This window comes from Heterodontus francisci, chromosome 13, assembly GCF_036365525.1.
Source record: "Heterodontus francisci isolate sHetFra1 chromosome 13, sHetFra1.hap1, whole genome shotgun sequence".
Taxonomy (NCBI): domain Eukaryota; kingdom Metazoa; phylum Chordata; class Chondrichthyes; order Heterodontiformes; family Heterodontidae; genus Heterodontus; species Heterodontus francisci.
Genome location: NC_090383.1, coordinates 18,479,006 through 18,499,217, shown reverse-complemented (window position 1 = coordinate 18,499,217; position 20,212 = coordinate 18,479,006). Strand labels below are relative to the sequence as shown.

Below are 20,212 nucleotides of genomic sequence, written 5' to 3'. Positions count from 1 at the left end.
GTGGATAACCTCACATTTATCCACATTATATTGCATCTACCATGTATTTGCCCACTCACTCAACCTGCCCAAATCACACTGGAACTTCTCTGCATCCTCCTCACAGTTCACACTCCCACCCAGCTTTGTGTCATCTGCAAACTTTGATATATTACATTTAATTCCCTCATCTATATCATTAATGTATATTGTGAATAGCTGGGGTCCTAGCACTGATCCCTGTGGTACCCCACTAGTCACTGCCTGCCACTGGGAAAAAGACCCGTTTATTGTACTCTTTGTTTCCAGTCTGCCAACCAGTTCTCTATCCACACCAGTCCCTTACCCCAATCCCATGTACTTTAATTTTGCATGCTAATCTCTTATGTGGGACCTTATCAAAAGCCTTCTGAAAGTCCAAATATACCACATCCACTGGTTCTCCCTTATCTATTCTACTAGTTACATCCTCAAAAAATTCCAGTAGATTTGTCAAGCATGATTTCCCTTTCGTAAATCCATGTTGACTTTGTTCGATCCTGTCATTGTTTTCCAAGTGCTCTGCTAATACGTCTTTTATAATGGACTCTAGCATTTTCCCCACTACTGATGTCAGTTCAAGCACTGTCCTTTCTGATCGGTTACCGCGGGTTCTAAATCCATCCCTAAATCACTGGCTAAAAATCTCCTCTCCCTTCTGGCTGCATGTACCCCATAAATGTTAGTTTGGTTCAGTAATAACATCACCACTTCAAACTCTGAAAATTGTGGGCTTGAGTCCCACTCTAGGACATGAGTACATACAGTACTGAGGGAGTGCTGCTCTGTCAGAGGGGCTGTACTGAGGGAGTGCTGCTTTGTCAGAGGGGCTATACTGAGGGAGTGCTGCACTGTCAGAGGGCCTGTACTGAGGGAGTGCTGCTCTGTCAGAGGGGCTGTACTGAGGGAGTGCTGCACTGTCAGAGGGGCTGTACTGAGGGAGTGCTGCTCTGTCAGAGGGGCTGTACTGAGGGAGTGTTGCAATGTCAGGGGAAACACTGAGGAATCGTTGCACTGCCAGAGGGGCAGTACTGAGGAAGTGCCACACTGGCAAAGGTGTCATGTCTCAGGTGAGATATTAAGATGGGTCCCATCTCCCAGTTCAGGGGGACGTTAAAGATCCCATGGCACTATTCGAAGAAGGTGTTCTCCCAGAGTCCTGGCCAATATTTATCCCTCAACTGAACACAGAGTAACATCTCATTTGCCGTTTGTGGAAATTGAATGCCGCGTCACCCTACAAAGCCACAGTGGCTATACTTCAAAGGTAATTCAATGGTTTTGGGATGTCTGGATAGTGTTAAAGGTCCTGCATAAAGGCAGGATTCTGACACACCCCCGTGGCTTTGTACTGATTTTCCCCATCTTGATAAGCAAAAAAAAAACTCAGAAAAGTTTTTAAATCATGGAAGTCAAACATTTAAAAATAGACGAGGAGAAAAATCTGCAGCTTGAAAATAAAAGTGATTGAGCGACAAAAAGGTTTTACAATGTAAAATATCGCTAAACGTGAGGATAAATTCACTGACCCTGTGCAGGAGTGGGACTTGGGGATGAGACTACAGCACTGTTGAACTAGATTTCCGATCCCAGCTCCCTCTGATTGCAACTCCCTGCTAGGAATATGGGATTGGTGAATTTACCAACTATTGAACAATGCTAATCTGAAGAATTAATGTTAAATCACTGAGGTTAAATGTTAGTTGCTGCTCATTCTATATCAGTCTCACACTCCTTTCTGTCAGGACTTGGAGTGACTAGGAAGGTTTGGGAATAGGACAGTTACTTGCTGCCTCAATTGGAGAACTGTGCATGGACCACACCAGTCAGAATGGACCACACCGGTACATAGGTCGACACTGGTCAGCCCACACTGGTCAGATGGGCCCACACTAGTCAGGCAGCCCACACTGGTCTTTTCCAGGCTGGGTATAGCTCTAAGTATGACACTGGGGGGCATGCTAATTGCTGAGTTCTGACTGCACCAACTAAAACTCTTCCTTTAACTCAGAGTTCTGAGCCCTCGTTCAGAGGTTCCTTCTTACTTTTATCAGCTGATCCTTAACGGTCGACATTGTGGCCAGCATCTGCGTCACTTCATCTTGGGGCGTGTCCTTTGTTAACTGTTGAGCTGTCTTGGAAACTAGTTTGTACTGAGCTTCCATTATTGGCACCTTTTGCTTTATTACCTGCACAGCACATCAGAAACACAAAAAACAGCTCGTGACAAACCCAACAGGTCATCCAGCAAACAGCTCTTTCAAACTGAAGTTGATGAAGTAGGTCCCTGACATTGGACAGGGATCGCTTTTTACAGACACCTGTCCTCGTCCTTCGATGAATTTGTGTGGTTCATTCATTGTACACCTCAGATAAACAGCTGTGTCAACATTAGTGCTAATTGTGTAAGGTCTTCACATAGAGTCATAGAGTTATACAGCACAGAAACAGGCCCTTCAGCCCATCCTGTCCATGCCAGCCATCAAGCATATCCATGCATCAATGATGGAAACCCAACCTATCATTGAGGACCTGCATGGAATAGGCACCCAGTCTGTTAACATTGGGATTTTCTGTATCTCTCCAGAAAGTCCCCTCTCTGTATAATAATACCACAAGGGGTAATTTTATGAGCACCCCCGCCCACCACATATACACACACAGATGTATACACAATGGTACTTGTGCATATACACACACACACACAAGTATGCACAAATGCACACATTCTCATTGAATAGAAAGTAATGTTTCACGTGTGGCCCATTTGTTACTTTGCTTTTAAGGAATATTCTTCCTCACTTTCTCCTTACCTGCTACTTATTTGAAATCTTTACCTCAATATTTTAGAATCAACCTTCCGCACAAAATAAAATTGCATCCAACAATTATCTCAGTATAAAGTTGTTCAGAGTCTTGTACCTCCATATCTTGCACATAAGTCTTGATATTTAGGAAAGACACATCCACAGGGGAGATTTGTTTCTCGTTCGCTGTCTCTACGAAGCTCTTCAGAGCAGATACTCCATCCAGATACTCCTTCTTTAGTTTGTCCACTTCATCCGCTCGAGCGTACTGCAAACAAGAACACATCATCGCAGAGCTGGGATTAATGAAAGCAATCACATCCTGCAGTAACAGAGCAGGGTACAGTATCACTTCCTGGCCAGGTAGACTGGAGGCTCCAAGGATATTTTATAACACATCCCATTGATGTACAAATACTTAGAAATAATGAGTCTGCACCTTGCTTTGATTTAAATGCATGTTGTCGTTGGAAGATGTAATTCCCACCCAATCATCACTGTGGACATGCATGGTGCGAACATACAATACAATAAAACACTGAGTTTAATAATTACCTGGTGCATGATTAAACAGTGGCATCCATTAATCAGGACAAAATGGTTCCCACTAAAGTATCCTGAGTAAACAGCTACTTCCAATCATTTCTCAGTGCTCCTTTATGTGAGAACTAAATTGAATACGATTTCCTCTCTTGGAAACTGCCAGATTGTTGTGAAAATCCAACTAACTTTTCTGAGGGGAGATGGTGGCATAGTGGTAATGTCACTAGACTAGTTATCCAGAGGCCTAGGCTAATGCCCCAGGGACATGGGCTCAAATCCCAGTCTAGCAGCTGGTGGAATTTAAATACACTTAATTAATAAAAATCTGGAATTAAAAGCTAGTCTCAGTAACGGTGCCATGAAACTATCATCAATTGATGTAAAAACCCATCTGGCTCACTAATGTCTTTGAGAGCCAGGAAATATGCTGTCCTTACCTGGTCTGGCCTATATGTGACTCCAGACCCACAGCAATGTGGTTGACTCTTAACTGCTCTCTGAAATGGCCGAGCAAGCCACTCAGTTCAAGGGCAAATTAGGGATGGGCAATAAAGACGGGCTGAGTCAACGATACCCACATCCCACGAAAGAATTAAAAAAGGCAGCCACGCCTGCTCGGGCCTGGGCATACAAGGGACTCCAGTCCCTCACAACATGCTTGGCTTTTAATGTCATCTGAAGTGATCCAGAAATCCACTCCATTGTGAAAGAAACACAGCTGTAAGAAGGAGGTCCAACATCACCATTCCAGGGCAACTGGGTAATAATTGCTGACCTCCACAGCAACGCCCACATCCTGAGAACAAGTGGTTAAAAAATAATGGTGGCCTCTCTACTCCTTGTAGAGCAACTGAACACAAATGCCAGTAACCTGCAGGTCACTCCTGTCATCAGTGTTGCATTTTTCTCAGCACTTAATTGGGCCATTGAGCACTGCTGGACTCGAGGATTCTCTGTAACATTCGATTCTAAAAGGAGGAAAAAGATAGACTCAAAACAACCTACATGTTTCACTTTGACAAAGAGCTCCCTCCAACGTCCATTCAGTAAGAGCAGCTGCTGTTTGAGATCTCGAGAGACCAGGTCATCACATGTCTCAATGAGGAAATTCCCTGCATCGTTCATAACGGAGTGCTGTTGGATCCAGTGAGGAAGGTGTCGGAAGAAGTCCTTCAAATGCAAAAATATAAGAAATGTAAGAAGGGGGCGTTAAATATTAGCAGCTGTAAATTATTCCACAATTGCTATTGATGATGCAAATGTCCAGCAATATGACTTCACAGTTTATGTAAAATCAAGTGCATAACCTTTTTAGTGTCAGCTCGAGTCAAGGTGCTGGGACTTGGAGTCAGAATGTTCCGCTCCGTTGCTTGAGCCAACAGCCTTAGTTTTATGCAGCTGCACAGTACCGAGGGAGTGCTGCATCGTCGGAGGCTCTGGCCTTCAGAGGAATTGCACTGAGGTCCTGGCTTTGTGTTACAGTTTGGATGTTAAAGAGCCCAGGGCACCATTTGAAGAAAAGCAAAGAGTTCTACCCTCTGCTCCGGGCCAACATTCTTCCCTCAACCACCATTAAAAAAAGATTAACTTGTCATTCACCAAATCGCCATTTATTGGATCTTGCTATGCACATAATGGCCATTGTATTTGCCTGCACAACAACAGTGATTGCATTCCAGTTATTCCTTGTGTAAGGAGCATTGAGATGGTTGTGTGACCTGTATGGTGCAATTTAAATGCATGCACTTTCCTTTAATCTTTCAAACTAGGTGAAGAGTTTTCTCCTTTGGGTGCAATCAGCAATTTGGGCTCAAACTGTGCTGAATATTATGCTTACTTTCCGAAGAAAGGCTGTAGTGCAAGTTTCTGCTCAAACCAATTTGCATAATCACAAACGTAGCATGAACCAGCTTTTTAGAAATTAATTGCTTATTTTTTCTGATCAAAATATTCCTTGATACATTTAACGAGTGGTAACCTGGTGCAGTTTTAGTAATACAGCTGAAAATGGGTTTATCATAAAAAAATAACCATTTTAAGTAGAGTAGGTCACCACCTGCGAGTAATCTGATTTTAAATAACTGAAAATGACTTTTAAAAGAAACATTTAGTAGCTTCACAGGTGCACACTAGTCAGTTTCTTAAAAAATTAAATATTTTTTAAGATTTAAAAACTTTTAAAAAGTACCTGATAGTGCCCTAGTGCCTAAAAAAAAGCTTAAATTTGTCTTTTGGTTGAGACGTTAAACCGAGGGCCCGTCTGCCCCCTCAGGTGGACAGAATAGATCCCACAGCACTATTCTGAAGAGCGGGAAGTTCTTCCTGGTGTCCTGGCCAATGTTTATCCCTCAATTAACATCACAAAAACAGATTATCTGGTCATTATCACATTGCTGTTTGTGGGATCTTGCTGTGTGCAAATTGGCTGCCATGTTTCCTACATTCCAACAGTGACTACACCTCAAGAGCATTTCATTGGCTGTAAAGCACTTTGAGACATCCGGTGGTTGTGAAAAACGCGATATAAATGCAAGTTTGTCTTTTTTTAATTTGGAGAACCTCCTTGAAGGCCCGCAATCAGGCGCAATTGGCGGAAACTCATTATGGTGATTAATTCTATCTGGGGTGCGGCCAGTGCGATGTTTTTAAAACCAGCATAAAAGATTGCGGAAACTCGATCTGCACTGAACATAACTTACACCTGAAATACTTCGATCTTTTGCGCTGATTTGACCAACTTCAGGCAAATTAAACTCTACCCCTAGAAGTTTACTGCCCACACAAAGTCCTTAATTTTGATGTACAGGCATTTGAATCAAAATACAAAGTAAACTGAGTTGTCTTATCCCAGCAAGACCTACTGATCCTGAATCTCTACCAACTACTGAACTCTTCTCAAGTCTTCACTCCCAGACATCATCATGTCCGTTCCAGGGCAACATAATTGTGTCACATGTAGCACATACATCATGCAATGGTCCCAAGGGAGTCGATTTTTTAAAAACTGATCTTTACTGATCCCTATACCAACTCACTATTACCCCTATTTAAACTCGCGATTACCCCTACACGAGCTCACTATTATCCCATGTCAGCTCACTACTGCCCCACACTAGCTCACCATTTTCCCTACACCAGTTCATCAACAGTTCGCTCACTATTGACACTATATTGATTCACTAGTACCTACCCTCTACCTACTCTCGATTGCCCCTATACCAGCTCACAATTATCCTATACCCTCTCACTATTCCCCCTACACCAGCTCACTATTTCCCCAATACCAGTTCACTTTGTCATGACACTGATGTTTAGGTTATTTAAAAAAAATAATTTATAAATCTGCGTATGTTTGTATTCAGCAGCAGAGCATCCATCGGAGTTCTGCAGATTTTACTAATGTTGCTGAGTCAAGCTTTACCTTCTTGGCAAGTTCCGGCTGATTCAGCATCTTCTCTGCATCTTCCAGCCAGGCCTGTAGGCTTGCCACTGTGTTGCTGTACTTGTCCCAGTTAGTAATCACCTCTTCCAGCATGCTCCTGACACTGCGCACCTCCACAGACAGATTTCTCCACTGCACCATTGAATCAGTCAGGAACTTGTTAACATTCTCTCTCTCTACAGCTGCAGGAACAGAAACAACAGGGTAAGATACCAAGCAGCAGACAGAGAAACTGGACGAGGATGTCAATCATCAGAGCATTTGACCGACACGGGAATAAAGGCAGCTTCCACAAGCGGCCAGTTACCTGAATCCTCAACTTTCAAATACGCATCGGCCGCCTGCTTCAAAGACTGGAAGGTAACCTCATAGTGTCCAAAAAACTTGTTGCCCTCGACAAATGACTGCAGACAAAGATCAAAGGTGTCGAGGTTATTTGGGTGTCCAAGTACAGACATCACTAAAAACTAGTAAGTACAAAAAGTAATTTTCAAAACATGACGAATAGAATGTTGCTTTTATTTCAAGAGGGCTGGAATATAAAGGGAAGGAAATAAAGCTTCAGTGGTACAGAGTCTCAACAGGTTTTTGAGGGAGAGAGTTCCATATTTCTAATACCCTTTGTGTGAAAAAGTGATTCCTAACAACATGACCGATCTCTAATTTTAAGGTGTGTTTTTTATTTTGGAGCATCATCTGGAGTATTGTGTGCAGTTTTGGTCTCCTTATCTGAGGAAGGATGTTCTTGCCATGGAGGGAGTGCAAAGAAGATTTACTAGGCTGATTCCTGGGATGGCAGGATTGATGTATGAGGAGAGATTGGGTCGACTAGGCCTATATTTACTAGAGTTTAGAAGAATGAGAGGGGATCTCATAGAAACCTATAAAATTCCAACAGGACTGGACAGGCTAGATGTAGGGAGGATGTTCCCAATGGCTGGGGAGTCCAGAACCAGGGGTCACAGTCTCAGGATGCGGGGTATGCCATTTAGAACCGAGATGAGGAGAAATTTCTCACTCAGAGGATGGTGAACCTGTGGAATTCTCTACCGCAGAAGGCAGCGGAGACCAAGTCATTAAATATATTCAAGAAGGAGATAGATATATTTCTTAATGTCAATGGGATCAAGGGATATGGGGAGAAAGTGGGAACAGGGTACTGAATTAGATGATCAGCCATGATCTTTTTTGAATGGTGGAGCAGGCCCGAAGGGCCGAATGGCCTACTCCTGCTCCTATTTTCCATGTTTCTATGTTTATTCTTTCATGGGATGTGGGTGTCACTGGCTAGGCCAGCATTTAGTGCCCATTCCTAATTGTCCTTGAACTGAGTGGCTTGCTCGGCCATTTCAGAGGGCAGTTAAGGGTCAACCACATTGTGGTGGGTCTGGAGTCACATGTAGGCCAGACCAGGTAAGGATGGCCGACTTCCTTTCCTAAAGGACATTAGTGAACCAGATGGGTTTTTATGATGATTGATGATAGTTTCATGGCACCATTACTGAGACAAGCTTTCAAATCCAGATTTTTTTGTTTATTAACTAACTGAATTTAAATTCCACCAGCTGCCGAGGTGGGATTTGAATCCATGTCCCCAGGGCATTAGCTGGAGCCTCTGGATTACTAGTCCAGTGACATTACCACTACGCTACCGTGTCCCCCCCTTCTTCCACAGTCCCCCACCAGAGGAAATAGGTTTGCTCTATCAATCCCATCAAATCCTTTAATCATCTTTAACATCTGAACAGATCACCCCTTAATCTTCCACACTCGAGGGAATGCAAGCTGTCTTCATAATCTAATGCTTTTAGCCCCAGTAGCACTCTGGTGAATCAACGCTGCACCCACTCCAAGGCTAATATCCTTCCTGAGGTGTGCAGCCCAGAACTGAACGCAGTACTCCAGATGGGGGTCTAACTAGAGCTTTATATAACTGGAGCTAAGGCAGGTAAATGGAGTTAAGGTTAGTGGAGCCGCCAGCCATTAATTACACGACAGTACCTCTGGACTACAGAAATATTCCTCAATTTAATATTACTGAAATAGTCCTTACTATATAATTTTGGAGAAGATGTTGAACCGATTCTTTCCTGCCATATTTGATGATCCATGATTTAAGTTTGGTTTCAGCAAGTACCAGGAATGCCAGAAGACGATACTTTAACTCTAGAAAGTCCAGCCTTGTTAAATGGAGCTTGGATGCAGCTGTAATAAAATCAAACCTGAAAAGAGGAAGTAAATGTGAGGTTAACGCTAGGAACAGACCACGGGCAATGGTACAGATATGTACGTTTTACTGTCATCTTAAAAAAAGGAAAAAGTAAGAAAATCTTGCAATTATATGGTGCCTTTTGTGACTTCAGAATGTCCCACGGTGCTTTACAGCCAACTGAGTATGTTTTGAAATGTAGTCACTGTTGCAATTTGAGCACAGCAAGATCCAACAAACTGCAATCTGATAATGACTAGATCATCTGCTTTAGTTATCTTGGTTGAGGGATAAATATTGGCCGGGACACTGAGGGGTGAGGGGAACTCCTCTGTTTTTCTTCAAAATGCTGCCATGGGATTGTTTATATCCACCTGAGATGGCACACAGAGATTCAGTTTAATGATGCATCTGAAAGACAGCACCTCTGCCACTATAGCATTCTCTCACTACTGCACTGCAGTGTTAACCTAGATTTTGTGCTCAAGTCTCTGGAGTGGGGTTTGAACCCACAGCTTTCTGGTTCAGAGGTGAGAGTGGTACAACTGAGCCACAGATGCAACCTTAACATCCAGAAGGAAAATCTGCCCAACACTGGAGGTAGGAAGCTGCCACCAGGAAGCAACATGGGCTGACTACATCATGGAGTGATGTGGTTTCCAATTTGCATTGATACTGGTATTGTAAAGGATAAATTCAAATAAAAAATGACTAGCCTCTAGGCTCAGCATTGTTTAGATGAGTCGACGTTTATACCACAACCAAAACTGATTATCAACTCATTATCTCACTTCTGCTTTGTGGGATCTTGCCGTGTGCAAATTGGCTGCTGCTATGGTCTACAGTGATTACACTTCAAAAGTATCATTGGTCATGAATACTTTGGGACTTCTTGAGGATCTATAAGACGCTATACAAATTCAAGATCTCGCCTTCTTTTCTGAAGATATCAGCTACGTATCACCATGTGCTCAATCAGTATTCATTTGGAAAACTTCCAAATCAGTCTCAGTGTTGGTCCAAAATGTCAAGTCTCATAAAGACACTCCAGAACATGCATCAGTCTCTCAGTAAACCACATCATTTTATTTTTATAGTAATTGCCCACCCAGGTTGCGTGCAATTTACACCGAAAAGGTTACAGTCACTGAAAAGGGAAGGTAAGGTGTTCAACTATTTAACCAGATGCACTGATTTTCAGCCATTGAGTTCACGCGGGTTTACCTAAAACAGCCAAACTGACACCGTGCTCACCGTTCTGCAGCATCTTCCAGCTGATCGGCCGGGATGGGAATCCCATTCACAGATCCTGCCCTGTGGATCTGGTGGAATATTTGCTTATGGCTTTCTAATGCTTTTATAACATCCTGGGGAGGGAACGAATACAAATCAGTGTGCTAATGCTGGAAAATGATCAAAACAAAGGTTTACCCCGGATAGTCGCTCATTAGTTCACATAAACAGGATAACGCAGCTGCCACTTCTCATATCACAAAGGTGTGAATTAACTACATCACTTCAGGATTTGACTTCAGGTGTGACCCCACCTGTGACTCTAGGTGTGACTGCACCTTGAGGAGGCAGGCTGTCTCGGATTAGTCCTGGGCTCCACACTGGCTGCAGTATAACTGTAACTGCTGCAAGCTAACTTTTGCTCAAGTTGAAACTTTCAATGAAGTTCCAAAGTGCTGCACCAGATAGACTTTAGACTAACGTCAGTGATAACATTCTCGCCTGAGTCAGGACGGTTCTGGAGGCTCAAACCGCACTCCACAAACTTGAGCACATAATCTAGGCTGAAACTCCAGTGCAGGACTGAGGGGTGCTGCACTGTCAGAGGTGCCATATTTCGGATGCGAGATTAAACTGGCGCCCTATCTGCTGTCACAGGTGGAGAAGATGCCATGGCATTGAAGAGGGGCAGGGGAATTTTCCCCAGAGTTCTGGCCCTTTTTAATCTCTCAACCAAAGACAGTTTAACTAATCATTTACTTTTTGCTGTTTGTGGGACCATATTTTGCATAAATTGGCTGCTGCATTTGCTTACAAAATAATGTCACTGCACTCCACTGTAATTCATTGGCTCTAAAGCACCTTGTGCCTTCCTGATGGTGTGAAAGGCATTAAAATAAATAAACGTTCTTCCTCTAATGTAAACAAAGAAAGAACAGCTCTGACTAGAGAGCTCAGAGTCACCTGCACTTCTCACTCTCAAACAGTGTCAGGATGACTATTAGGTGATTATTTTCTCCCCAACTAGAAAAATACATTCTTAGTAAGTTTTTGAATACCAGCTCACTTGGGGTAACAACATAAATCTGATTCGTCCCTTTGTTTATCTGGTTAACATCGGCACAGATGGGCCAAATGGCCTGATTCTTTGCTGTAAGTTCTGGGTAACAAAGGCCTTAGAACTACAGAGTTAGGACAACTTAAACCTGGTCCTGTGGCCCCACAAAGACTGAACACACAAGTTGTATTGTTACAATATTTACTAGATTCCATGTGCACACAACCAACATTGGTTTAATTCAACCCAATGCCAACTTGCAACTGGTAGTAAAATGTACCTAAACCACCAAATTCCCTATGGTACACACAAACAGTAGAATGTAATAAAAACAGAAAATGCTGGCAATACTCAGCAGATGTGACAGCATCTGTGGAGAAACAGTTAACATTTCAGATCAATAGCTCTTCGTCAGAACGGTCTGGCTGTTGGTACAATCATATGCAATAGGAAGGGCTCCGTCATAGTGGACTATTCCCATTATTCCATGCTGTATATAATCTGCAGTCATTATTCAGGAACACTTGTGAATGGGGAGCTTAAAATCCTGAGCAAACCTGGTTCGGATAAGATTTTGTGGTTAATGGTAGTGAACCACGAGGAGGATGTGTCAACCTGGTTCTCTGACCGTTGCTCTCATGCAGGGAGACCTGGCGCTGCCCAGTAATGTCTCACAACACTTACCCTGTGCCACAATCTCACCTTGTGCTGCTCCAGTTTCCTGTGGATGATGTTGGCAGTTTCGTCATGCGCTTGCTGAATTATAATTTCTTCTCCGAGAATAGCCTCCACTCTGTGCAACCAGGCTCCAATGGTGCCCAGGGGGCCAGGAAGTGATTTATCCAGCATGATATGCCAATCTAGAAGCTGTGGAAAACAAACCAGACATTTGACTTGCTTCCTATTAGATATCAAATGGCATCATTTGAATCAGTTGAAGGGTGACTTGGTTCTGTGCAGGTAGTACAAGCTTTTTGCCCATGAACAGCAGGCAGAGCCCCTTTGCCCTAAGCACATGGTGATAAGTAGAGGGTTTACCTGCTTGGATGAGAGAAAGGTGCATTATAACGAATGTGAAATGGGACCAGAGGGAGTTTTCCTGCCACGCTGGGGGAACAATTCCAACTGTTTCCTTGGCTGAAGAAGTTATAGAAAGATGAGAAATAAACATGGGGATAAAGGGTTCTTTCCCACCTCTGCGGTCGCACATATTCCTGATAGTCAACATCAGAAAGGCTGGTAATTTCAGTATCACCGTTAGTTCAGTGGGTAGCACACTTGCCTCTAAATCACAAGATTCAAGTCCCACTCCAGAAACATAAGCACAAAATCCAGCTAGCACTTCAGTGCACTACTGAGGGAGTGCTGCACCTTCAGAGGTGCCGTCAATGGGATGCAATATTTAGGCCGGTGTAAAAGATCCTGTGGTGTTATTTGAAGAACAGGGAGTTCTGCCCAGGACAACATTCATCCTTCAGCTATGCTACCAAAAAGAAAACTGATTGTTGCCTCATTGCTGTGTGCAAATTGTCTCTGAAACAACAGTGACTTCAAAACGGATTGGTTATGAAGATGGGAAGGGTGCTATTTAAAGGTAAGTTCTTTCTTCCTTATTTCACTGATTCATCTTACTCCAGCCATTAGCTCCAATGTGAGGATGGAATGAAAATTAATGAGCAGAGGCTCACATAGCATGAGCACTACTGCATGTGCAAAGACTCGGACTATCTGGAGGGATGCTAGTAACATAACTGACACCCATCTCAAAAAGGGTCACATTTATTGCACTTATCCTGCCCAGGAAACATTCAGCAGACAGCACAACAAGAAAAAAAGCAGAAAACGAAAGGACTGACATACGACTTTGCAGAAGCACTCTCCAATAACTTACTCTAGCCGACACTCTCTCCCATGCTTGTTTCACTGTGACCTGATCCAGCGATAGCTTCCCGTCTTTCTGTGTGGGCTGTATTAATGCTTCGACATGCTTCTTTTTAACTTCACACTGGCCTCGATAACTTTTAAACAACTGAGGACATACACATATTTACATAAAACAGGGCAATGAAACAATACCTGGAAATAGATATCTAGAGTGAAATGGTTGCTAATATCACACAGTCTGATTTCCTGCAATTTCAGTAACTCTGAGTAGATTTTGTAGTTATTCAAGGTTGGGCTGTTAAGTCAGCAAACAGCTCTCCTAGTCAAGCATAGATACAGAGCTGAAATAAAGTTGCAACAACCAACTGTCTAGATAAAAGCAGACCTTTCATTCCCCCCATCTCCCCCCCACCAGCCTCTCCCTCCCTCCCTCCCCTCTTTCTCACTGCACAGTCATTAGGCAGTTGGAGGTGATGGTGATTTCTTTTCAAGTTCAGTCTCAGGATGTGGGTGATACTGACAAGGCCGGCATTTATTACCTATCCACAACTACCCTTGCGAAGGTGGTGGTGGTGGTCGCCTTCTGCTTGAGCCACTACAGTCCGTGTGGTGACGGTGGTCCCACATTACTGTTGGTAGGAAGATCCAGGATTTTGACCAAGGATATAGGTCCAAGTCGGATGATTTGTGACTTGGAGGGGCACTTGAAGCTAATGGTATTCCCATCAGCCTGCTGCCTCGTCCTTCGAGTTGATGCAGGTCACGGATTCGGGATCTACTACCGAAGAAGCTTTGGCAAGTCGGTGCCCTGCAACCTGGAGATGGTCTATACTGCAGCCGCTGTGCGCCAGTGGTGGAGGGAGTGAATGTATGTGATGGTGCATTGGGCTGTCCATTAAGCAAATTGCTTTGTCCTAGATGATGTCGAGCCTCTGGAGTGTTGTTGCAGCTGCATCCATCTGGGAAAGTGGAGCATATTCCATCACAAATAAAGTTACAGAAAAGGTAGGGTTCAAAAGGGTTCATCCAGTGAGTTCAGCCCCTAGTCTGAGTTAACTGATCTCAGCTGGGGCTGTGCTCCATCTGACTTCAGTGCCCCTGGGTCAACGAGTGGGAATTTCAGGCAGGGAATTCCTTCTCTTGGTCGCCATCCCGCGACCCTTGCTAGACGTTCTAGTGGGTAGACTCAGCCGTTAACGGCTCCCCTCACCAATTCCCCGCCACTGCTCGACGATCAATTAGCCTGAGAACACTCAGTGCCACGTTAAACACATGTATAACGACCATATGGATGAGAGGCTGAAGGTCATCTGTGGCATCCCAGCCAGGAGACAACACCCTCCAAAGAGAAATAAGAGAAAACTGACAAGTACATTAGGAACAGGAGGAGGCCATTCAGCCCCTCGAGCCTTCTGCGAAATTCTGTTAGATCATGGCTGACTTGTATCGCAGCTCTATTTACTTGTCTTAGCTTCATATTCCTATCTAACAAAAAGCTATGGTTCTTAGTCTTTGAAGTTCTTACTGACCCCCAGAATCCATAGCCTTCTGGGGGAGAGAGTTCCAAATTTCTACCTTTGTATGAGAAAGTGCTTCCTGAATTCATGCCTGACCTAGCTCTAATTTTAAAATTATTCCCCCTTGTTCTGGATTCTCCCACCAAGAGGATATAGCTTCTCTCAATCAGTCCTATCGAATCCCTTTATCATTTTAAAGAGATGGATTACACCACCCCTCAAAAAAGAAAAAAGACAAAAGGGGTGAAAGCTACCAACTCACATGGTACCGTTCCTGCAGTCCTGCGTCAGCCACTTGCATCCTTGTGATGTCTCTTTCAAACTGTTCCAGCCAAGCTTTTGCCTCTCTCAGCATCAGTCTATCCTCTCGCTGACACAGCACGGAACAGAAGTAATGGCACAATGAAAGACTAGTTATTCGTTGGGTCGATAAGTAATTTGCATATGAACAATGGCAAAAACAAGATAACTGTCCATCTGTCCCAGAATCACAATGGGGTTCCCCTTGCCCTCACTTTCCACCCCACCAGTCTCCACATTAAAGGGATCAACCCCGCCATTTCCACCACCTCCAGCCTGATGCCAACACCGAATGCATCTTCCCATTCTCTCCTCTTTTAGCCTTCCAAAAGCACTGTTCCTTCTGTAACACCCTGGTTCATTCCTCAATCACCCCCAACAGTCCCTCCCCTTCTCAAGGCACCTTTCCATGCAAGCGCAGGAGATGCAACACCTGCCTTTTTACCCCCTCCTCTCTCACTGTCCATGGCCCCAAACACTCCTTCCTAGTGAAACAGTGATTTACTTGTCCATCTTTCAATTTCGTATACTGTATTCACTGCTCACGATGTGGTCTCCTCCACACTGGAGAGTCCAAATTCAGACTGGGTGATCATTTTGCAGAACAACTCTGTTCAATCCGCAAGTGTGATCTCAAGCTTTCGATCGCCTGTCATTTTAATTCTCCGCTCCACTCCCACTCTGACAGGTCTGTCGTCAGTCTCCTACACTGTTCCAGTGAAACTCAATATAAGCTTGAGGAACAGCACCTCATCTTTGACTAGGCAATTTATAGCCTTCTGGAGTCAATGTTGAGGTTTTGGAATGGCAGCTATTGGTGGTAATCTGCTATTCTCATTGATACCTTCACTAGACACATTGTTTGGTTCTTTACTTGTCCCATTACCATATCTTTTTGCCTTGAATTATCGTCCAATTCATCATTTAATCTCTCCTGCCTTCCATCCTATCACAGACCTTCCCTTTTGTTCTTTCACCCACTCCTCTGCTTTCCTTGCCTTGCTTAAAAACTGTTACATATCTAACCACACCCAGTTCTGATGAAGGGTCACCAACCTGAAATGTTAACTTTGCTTCTCTCTCCACAGATGCTGCCAGATCTGCTGAGTACTTCCAGCACTTTCCGTTTTTATTACTGTCTATTAAGTTGCATTCACTTAAACCTAAATTCACAAATTTGCATAATCTTTTTGTTTCACCATGGATAAACTTCCCAGCGTGTCGTGAATGGGACAGATGCAAGTTCATGAGAGGATTTCAAAAACATTTACCAGCAAGAATGACCAAAGACATTGAGACAACTTGGCATCAACCTGAGCACATATGGCACTGCAAGCAGAAAAACCAGCCTATGGGACACATCTAGAGTACCCGGTGTTGTATTTGGGCCACATTTCTTGCAAGTATCCTCAAAATATATGCATCGTGGTGACAAAGCTTTCTAACAGTTTAAAAAAAAAGGATGATTATTAATCATTCAGTTTTGTAGTGTAAGTGCACTAAAATTATACAGAAATTCTGAAAGCTGTGCAACACTGTGCAAGAATAATACCAAGTACAGGATGTGCCCACTAGTTTCAGGAACTCAAGCTATTCCACACTACAACAACTTGCATTTATCTACAACCTTTAATGTCGTAAAACGTCCCAAAGGACCTCACAAGAGCGTAATCAGACCAAATTTGACAAGGAGCCACACAAGGAGACAGGCAACTAAAAGCTTGCTAGGTTAAAAGGAGAGTGTTAAAGGAAGAGAGAGGTCGAGAGCTCAGCGCTTTAGCAGCTGAAGGCACAGTCACCAATGGAGGGGGGCAGCCGAAGGAAATCGGTGTGTGCACGAGGCCAGAATTGGAGGAAAGCAGAGTTCTCAGAGTTGTAGGGCTGGAGGAATTACAGTGATAGGGAGGGCCGTGCAGGAATTTGAAATCAAGGCTGAGAATTTTCAATTTGAGGTATTGTTAAACCGGGGGCCCATGTAAGTCAGCAAGCAAAGGAATGATGGTCGAATGGGATATTGGTGCAAGCTAGGAGACAGGCAGCAGAGTTTTAAGAAGCTAAAGTTTACAGAGGTAAACTACTTGGGTATAGTGCTGGAGGGTGCAGATTAACTGTGGAAAACTCTTCCATTTATGAAGCACTTAGACTTCAAGTCCAAACCATCAAGAATATTCTGTAATTTTGTAAAGTGCCACATAAACAAAATGTTCTCCAGCTATAAAATTCGGGACATACTGATTGCATGGTACAAGTTTCTTTTAGTCATGAGGCAAGGATTTTGGACAGTTGCTGTGATTTGAAGGCTTATGTCAGGGAGAGAATGCTCTAAACATTGAGACGCCAAGTGACGTATTGCAAGACTCTGTCTCGCGATAATTAGATTCAAACAAAGGAAGTCAGTCAAGATTGGCAGGTGCAATGTGTTTAAAGCATGGTCAGCCCTCTATGGGGGAAAAATAAGAGTGACTACAGGACTGATTTTCAATATCATCATTGCTCACACCTGTCCTTGATTCAATACAAAACTGAATCATACTCCCAATGTGACGCTACATCCAGCTTCATCACCAAGGGGAATGGGGAGTGAACTGAGGGGTCTTGATCGCTGTTCAGTAACCCTGCTGGAAATATACAGCTGTGGGTATCACATAGGAACAGGATTGGGATTTGCCATGATGCTCCCTGCAGTTATATAGCCTGCCAACACTTAGCGTAGAGGCTTACATAAGATCAGTGTTAGCCATGGCTCAGTAGCAGCACTTTCACCTTTGAATCAGAAGGTGTGGGTCCAAGCCCCACTCCAGAGATGTAAGTGCATAATCCAGGCGGATACCCAAGTGCAGTACTGAGGCAGTGCTGCACTGTCGGAGGTGCCATATTTCGAAGAAGGACAGGGGAGCTCTCCCCGGTGTCCTGGCCAATATTTACTCCTCAACAAACATTACTAATGCAGATTATGTGATCATTATCACATTGTTGTTTGTGGGCCCTTGCTGTATGCAAATTAGCTTCCGTGTTTCACTGTAAAGAATCTTGGGATGTCCAGAGTTTGGGAAAGGCGCCGCATAAATGCAAGTTTTTTCTTTTACTTTAACATTGCAGATGGTGACACACTTACCCAGGGAGACAATAATATATTTACCAAGGCGGGGAGGCTTCCCAAATCCATTACAATGTGAAACAGACAGTACAAAAGCAAGGATGTTATGCTAAACCTTGACAAAACACTGGTTAGGCCTCAGCTGGAGTACTGTGTTCAATTATGGGCACCACACCTTAAGGAGGAGCTCAAGGCCTTAGAAAGGGAGCAGGAGAGATTTATTAGAATGGTACCAAGGATGAGGGACTGGAGAAGCTGGGGTTGTTCTCCTTAGGGCAGAGAAGGTTAAGAGATTTAATAGAGGTGTTCAAAATCATGAACCATTTTGATGGCATAAATAAGGAAAAACAGAAGGGTTGGCATCCAGAGGTCACAGATTTAAGGTGATTGGCAAAAGAACTAAAGGCAACATGAGGGAAAGGGATTTTCTGTGATCTGGAAACTGCTGCCTAAACAGCTGGTGAAAGCAGATTCAATGGTAATTTTTAAAAGGGAGTTGGATAAACACTTCAAGTGAAAGAATTTACATGGCTATGGGGAAAGGGGAGGGAACAGGGACTAATTGGGTTGAATGGCCTCTTTCTATACTGTATCATTCTTTGATTCTACAGTGAGCTAAAAGGAAAACAGTAAAAAGGACTTACCTCTTCCTCAAGAGGTTCATTCCCTGTCTCCCGTGGATCTGGATAGTGTTTCAGGAACTGAGCTACGTAGGTCATGATGGATTTCTCATCAGGTTTGTCAACATCCACATCTGTACATGAAGCATTATTCTGTTAGAAACTGGATTCCACTCCTCCTCTGATATACTGTACAATTATTTATACACTTCTATTGGTGAGCCATGTCCTGCTTGAGTGGACAGTGTCGGTGAAATTGTTGTACATTCCCGGTCTATTTATTGTTGTAGTTGGACTTTGTGGTATCTGATGACAGAGGATATACATCCCTAACAATAACAGCAACCCATATTTAAATAGCACCTTTAATGCAGTAAAATGTCCCAAGAAGCTTCATGGGAACACTAACAGACAAAATTTGACACCAAGCCAAATAAGGAGCTATTAGGACAGATGACCAAAAGCATGGTCAAAGGGGCAGGGTTTTAAGGAATGTCTTAAAGGAAGAAGGAGAGGTGGTGAGGTAGAGAGCCTTACAGAGGGAATGTCAAAGATTAGGGTCAAGGCGGCTGAAGGCACAACCACCAATGGTAGGGTAATGGAAATCAGGGATGTGCAAGAGGAGAGTAGAGATCTCAGAGAATTGTCGGGCCACAGGAGGATACAGAGATAGGGAGGGGCAAAGCTTTGGAGAGGGTGGATAGCCCGTACGTATCCCATGCTGATGCTTTATTAGGAGGAGTAGCCCACACTGCTGGATCTTGACACCAATCCCTTGACACCTTCTGGACAGGGAAGGAAGCTTCTGTCTGAAACTTCTGTCTTCATCCCAGGGTCTTAAAAGAAGTGGCTAGTGAGATAGTTGATGAGTTTGTTTTAATTTTCCAAAATTCCCCAGATTCGGGGAAGGTTCCATTAGATTGGAAAATAGCGAATGCAACTCCTTTATTCAAAAAGGGAGGTAAACAGAAAGCAGGAAACAACAGGCCAGTTAGCTTAACATCTGTCTTAGGGAGTCTCTTAGAAGCTATTATTAAAGACTTTATAGCAGGGTAATCAGGCAGAGTCAACATGGTTTTGTGAAAGGGAAATAATGTTTAACCAATTTATTGGAGTTCTTTGACGGAGTGACAAGTGCTGTGGATAAAGGGGAACCGGTGGATATATTGTACTTAGATTTCCAGAAGGCATTTGAGAAGGTGCCACATCAAAGGTTATTGCAGAAAATAAAAGCTCATGGTGTAGGGGGTAACATATTGGCATGGATAGAAGATTGGCTAGCTAACAGGAAAGAGAGAGTAGGCATAAATGGGTCATTTTCTGGTTGGCAAGATGTAATGAGTGGTGTGCCACAGGGATCTGTGCTAGGGCCTCAACTTTTTACAATTGATACAAATGACTTAGGTGAAGGGACTGAAGGTATGGTTGCTAAACTTGCTGATGACACAAAGATAGGTAGGAAAGTAACTAGTGAAGAGGACTTAA

At 43.5% G+C, this 20,212-nt stretch overlaps 1 protein-coding gene across 10 annotated transcripts in view; it reads right to left on the bottom strand.

Moving 5' to 3' along the window:
• Window positions 1–20,212, bottom strand: part of LOC137376257 (nesprin-1-like) — a 500,292-nt gene that overhangs the window by 361,125 nt on the left and 118,955 nt on the right. For all 10 annotated transcript variants that reach the window (XM_068044441.1, XM_068044433.1, XM_068044435.1 and 7 more), the window contains exons 8-18: window positions 18,752–18,861; window positions 14,973–15,080; window positions 13,201–13,338; window positions 12,012–12,176; window positions 10,274–10,386; window positions 8,864–9,032; window positions 7,118–7,214; window positions 6,790–6,992; window positions 4,374–4,538; window positions 2,941–3,093; window positions 2,064–2,207 (exon numbers count right to left, since the gene is read on the bottom strand). In XM_068044441.1, coding sequence (XP_067900542.1) covers window positions 2,064–2,207; window positions 2,941–3,093; window positions 4,374–4,538; window positions 6,790–6,992; window positions 7,118–7,214; window positions 8,864–9,032; window positions 10,274–10,386; window positions 12,012–12,176; window positions 13,201–13,338; window positions 14,973–15,080; window positions 18,752–18,861 — 1,565 coding nt within the window. The remainder of the gene's footprint in view (window positions 1–2,063; window positions 2,208–2,940; window positions 3,094–4,373; window positions 4,539–6,789; window positions 6,993–7,117; window positions 7,215–8,863; window positions 9,033–10,273; window positions 10,387–12,011; window positions 12,177–13,200; window positions 13,339–14,972; window positions 15,081–18,751; window positions 18,862–20,212) is intronic.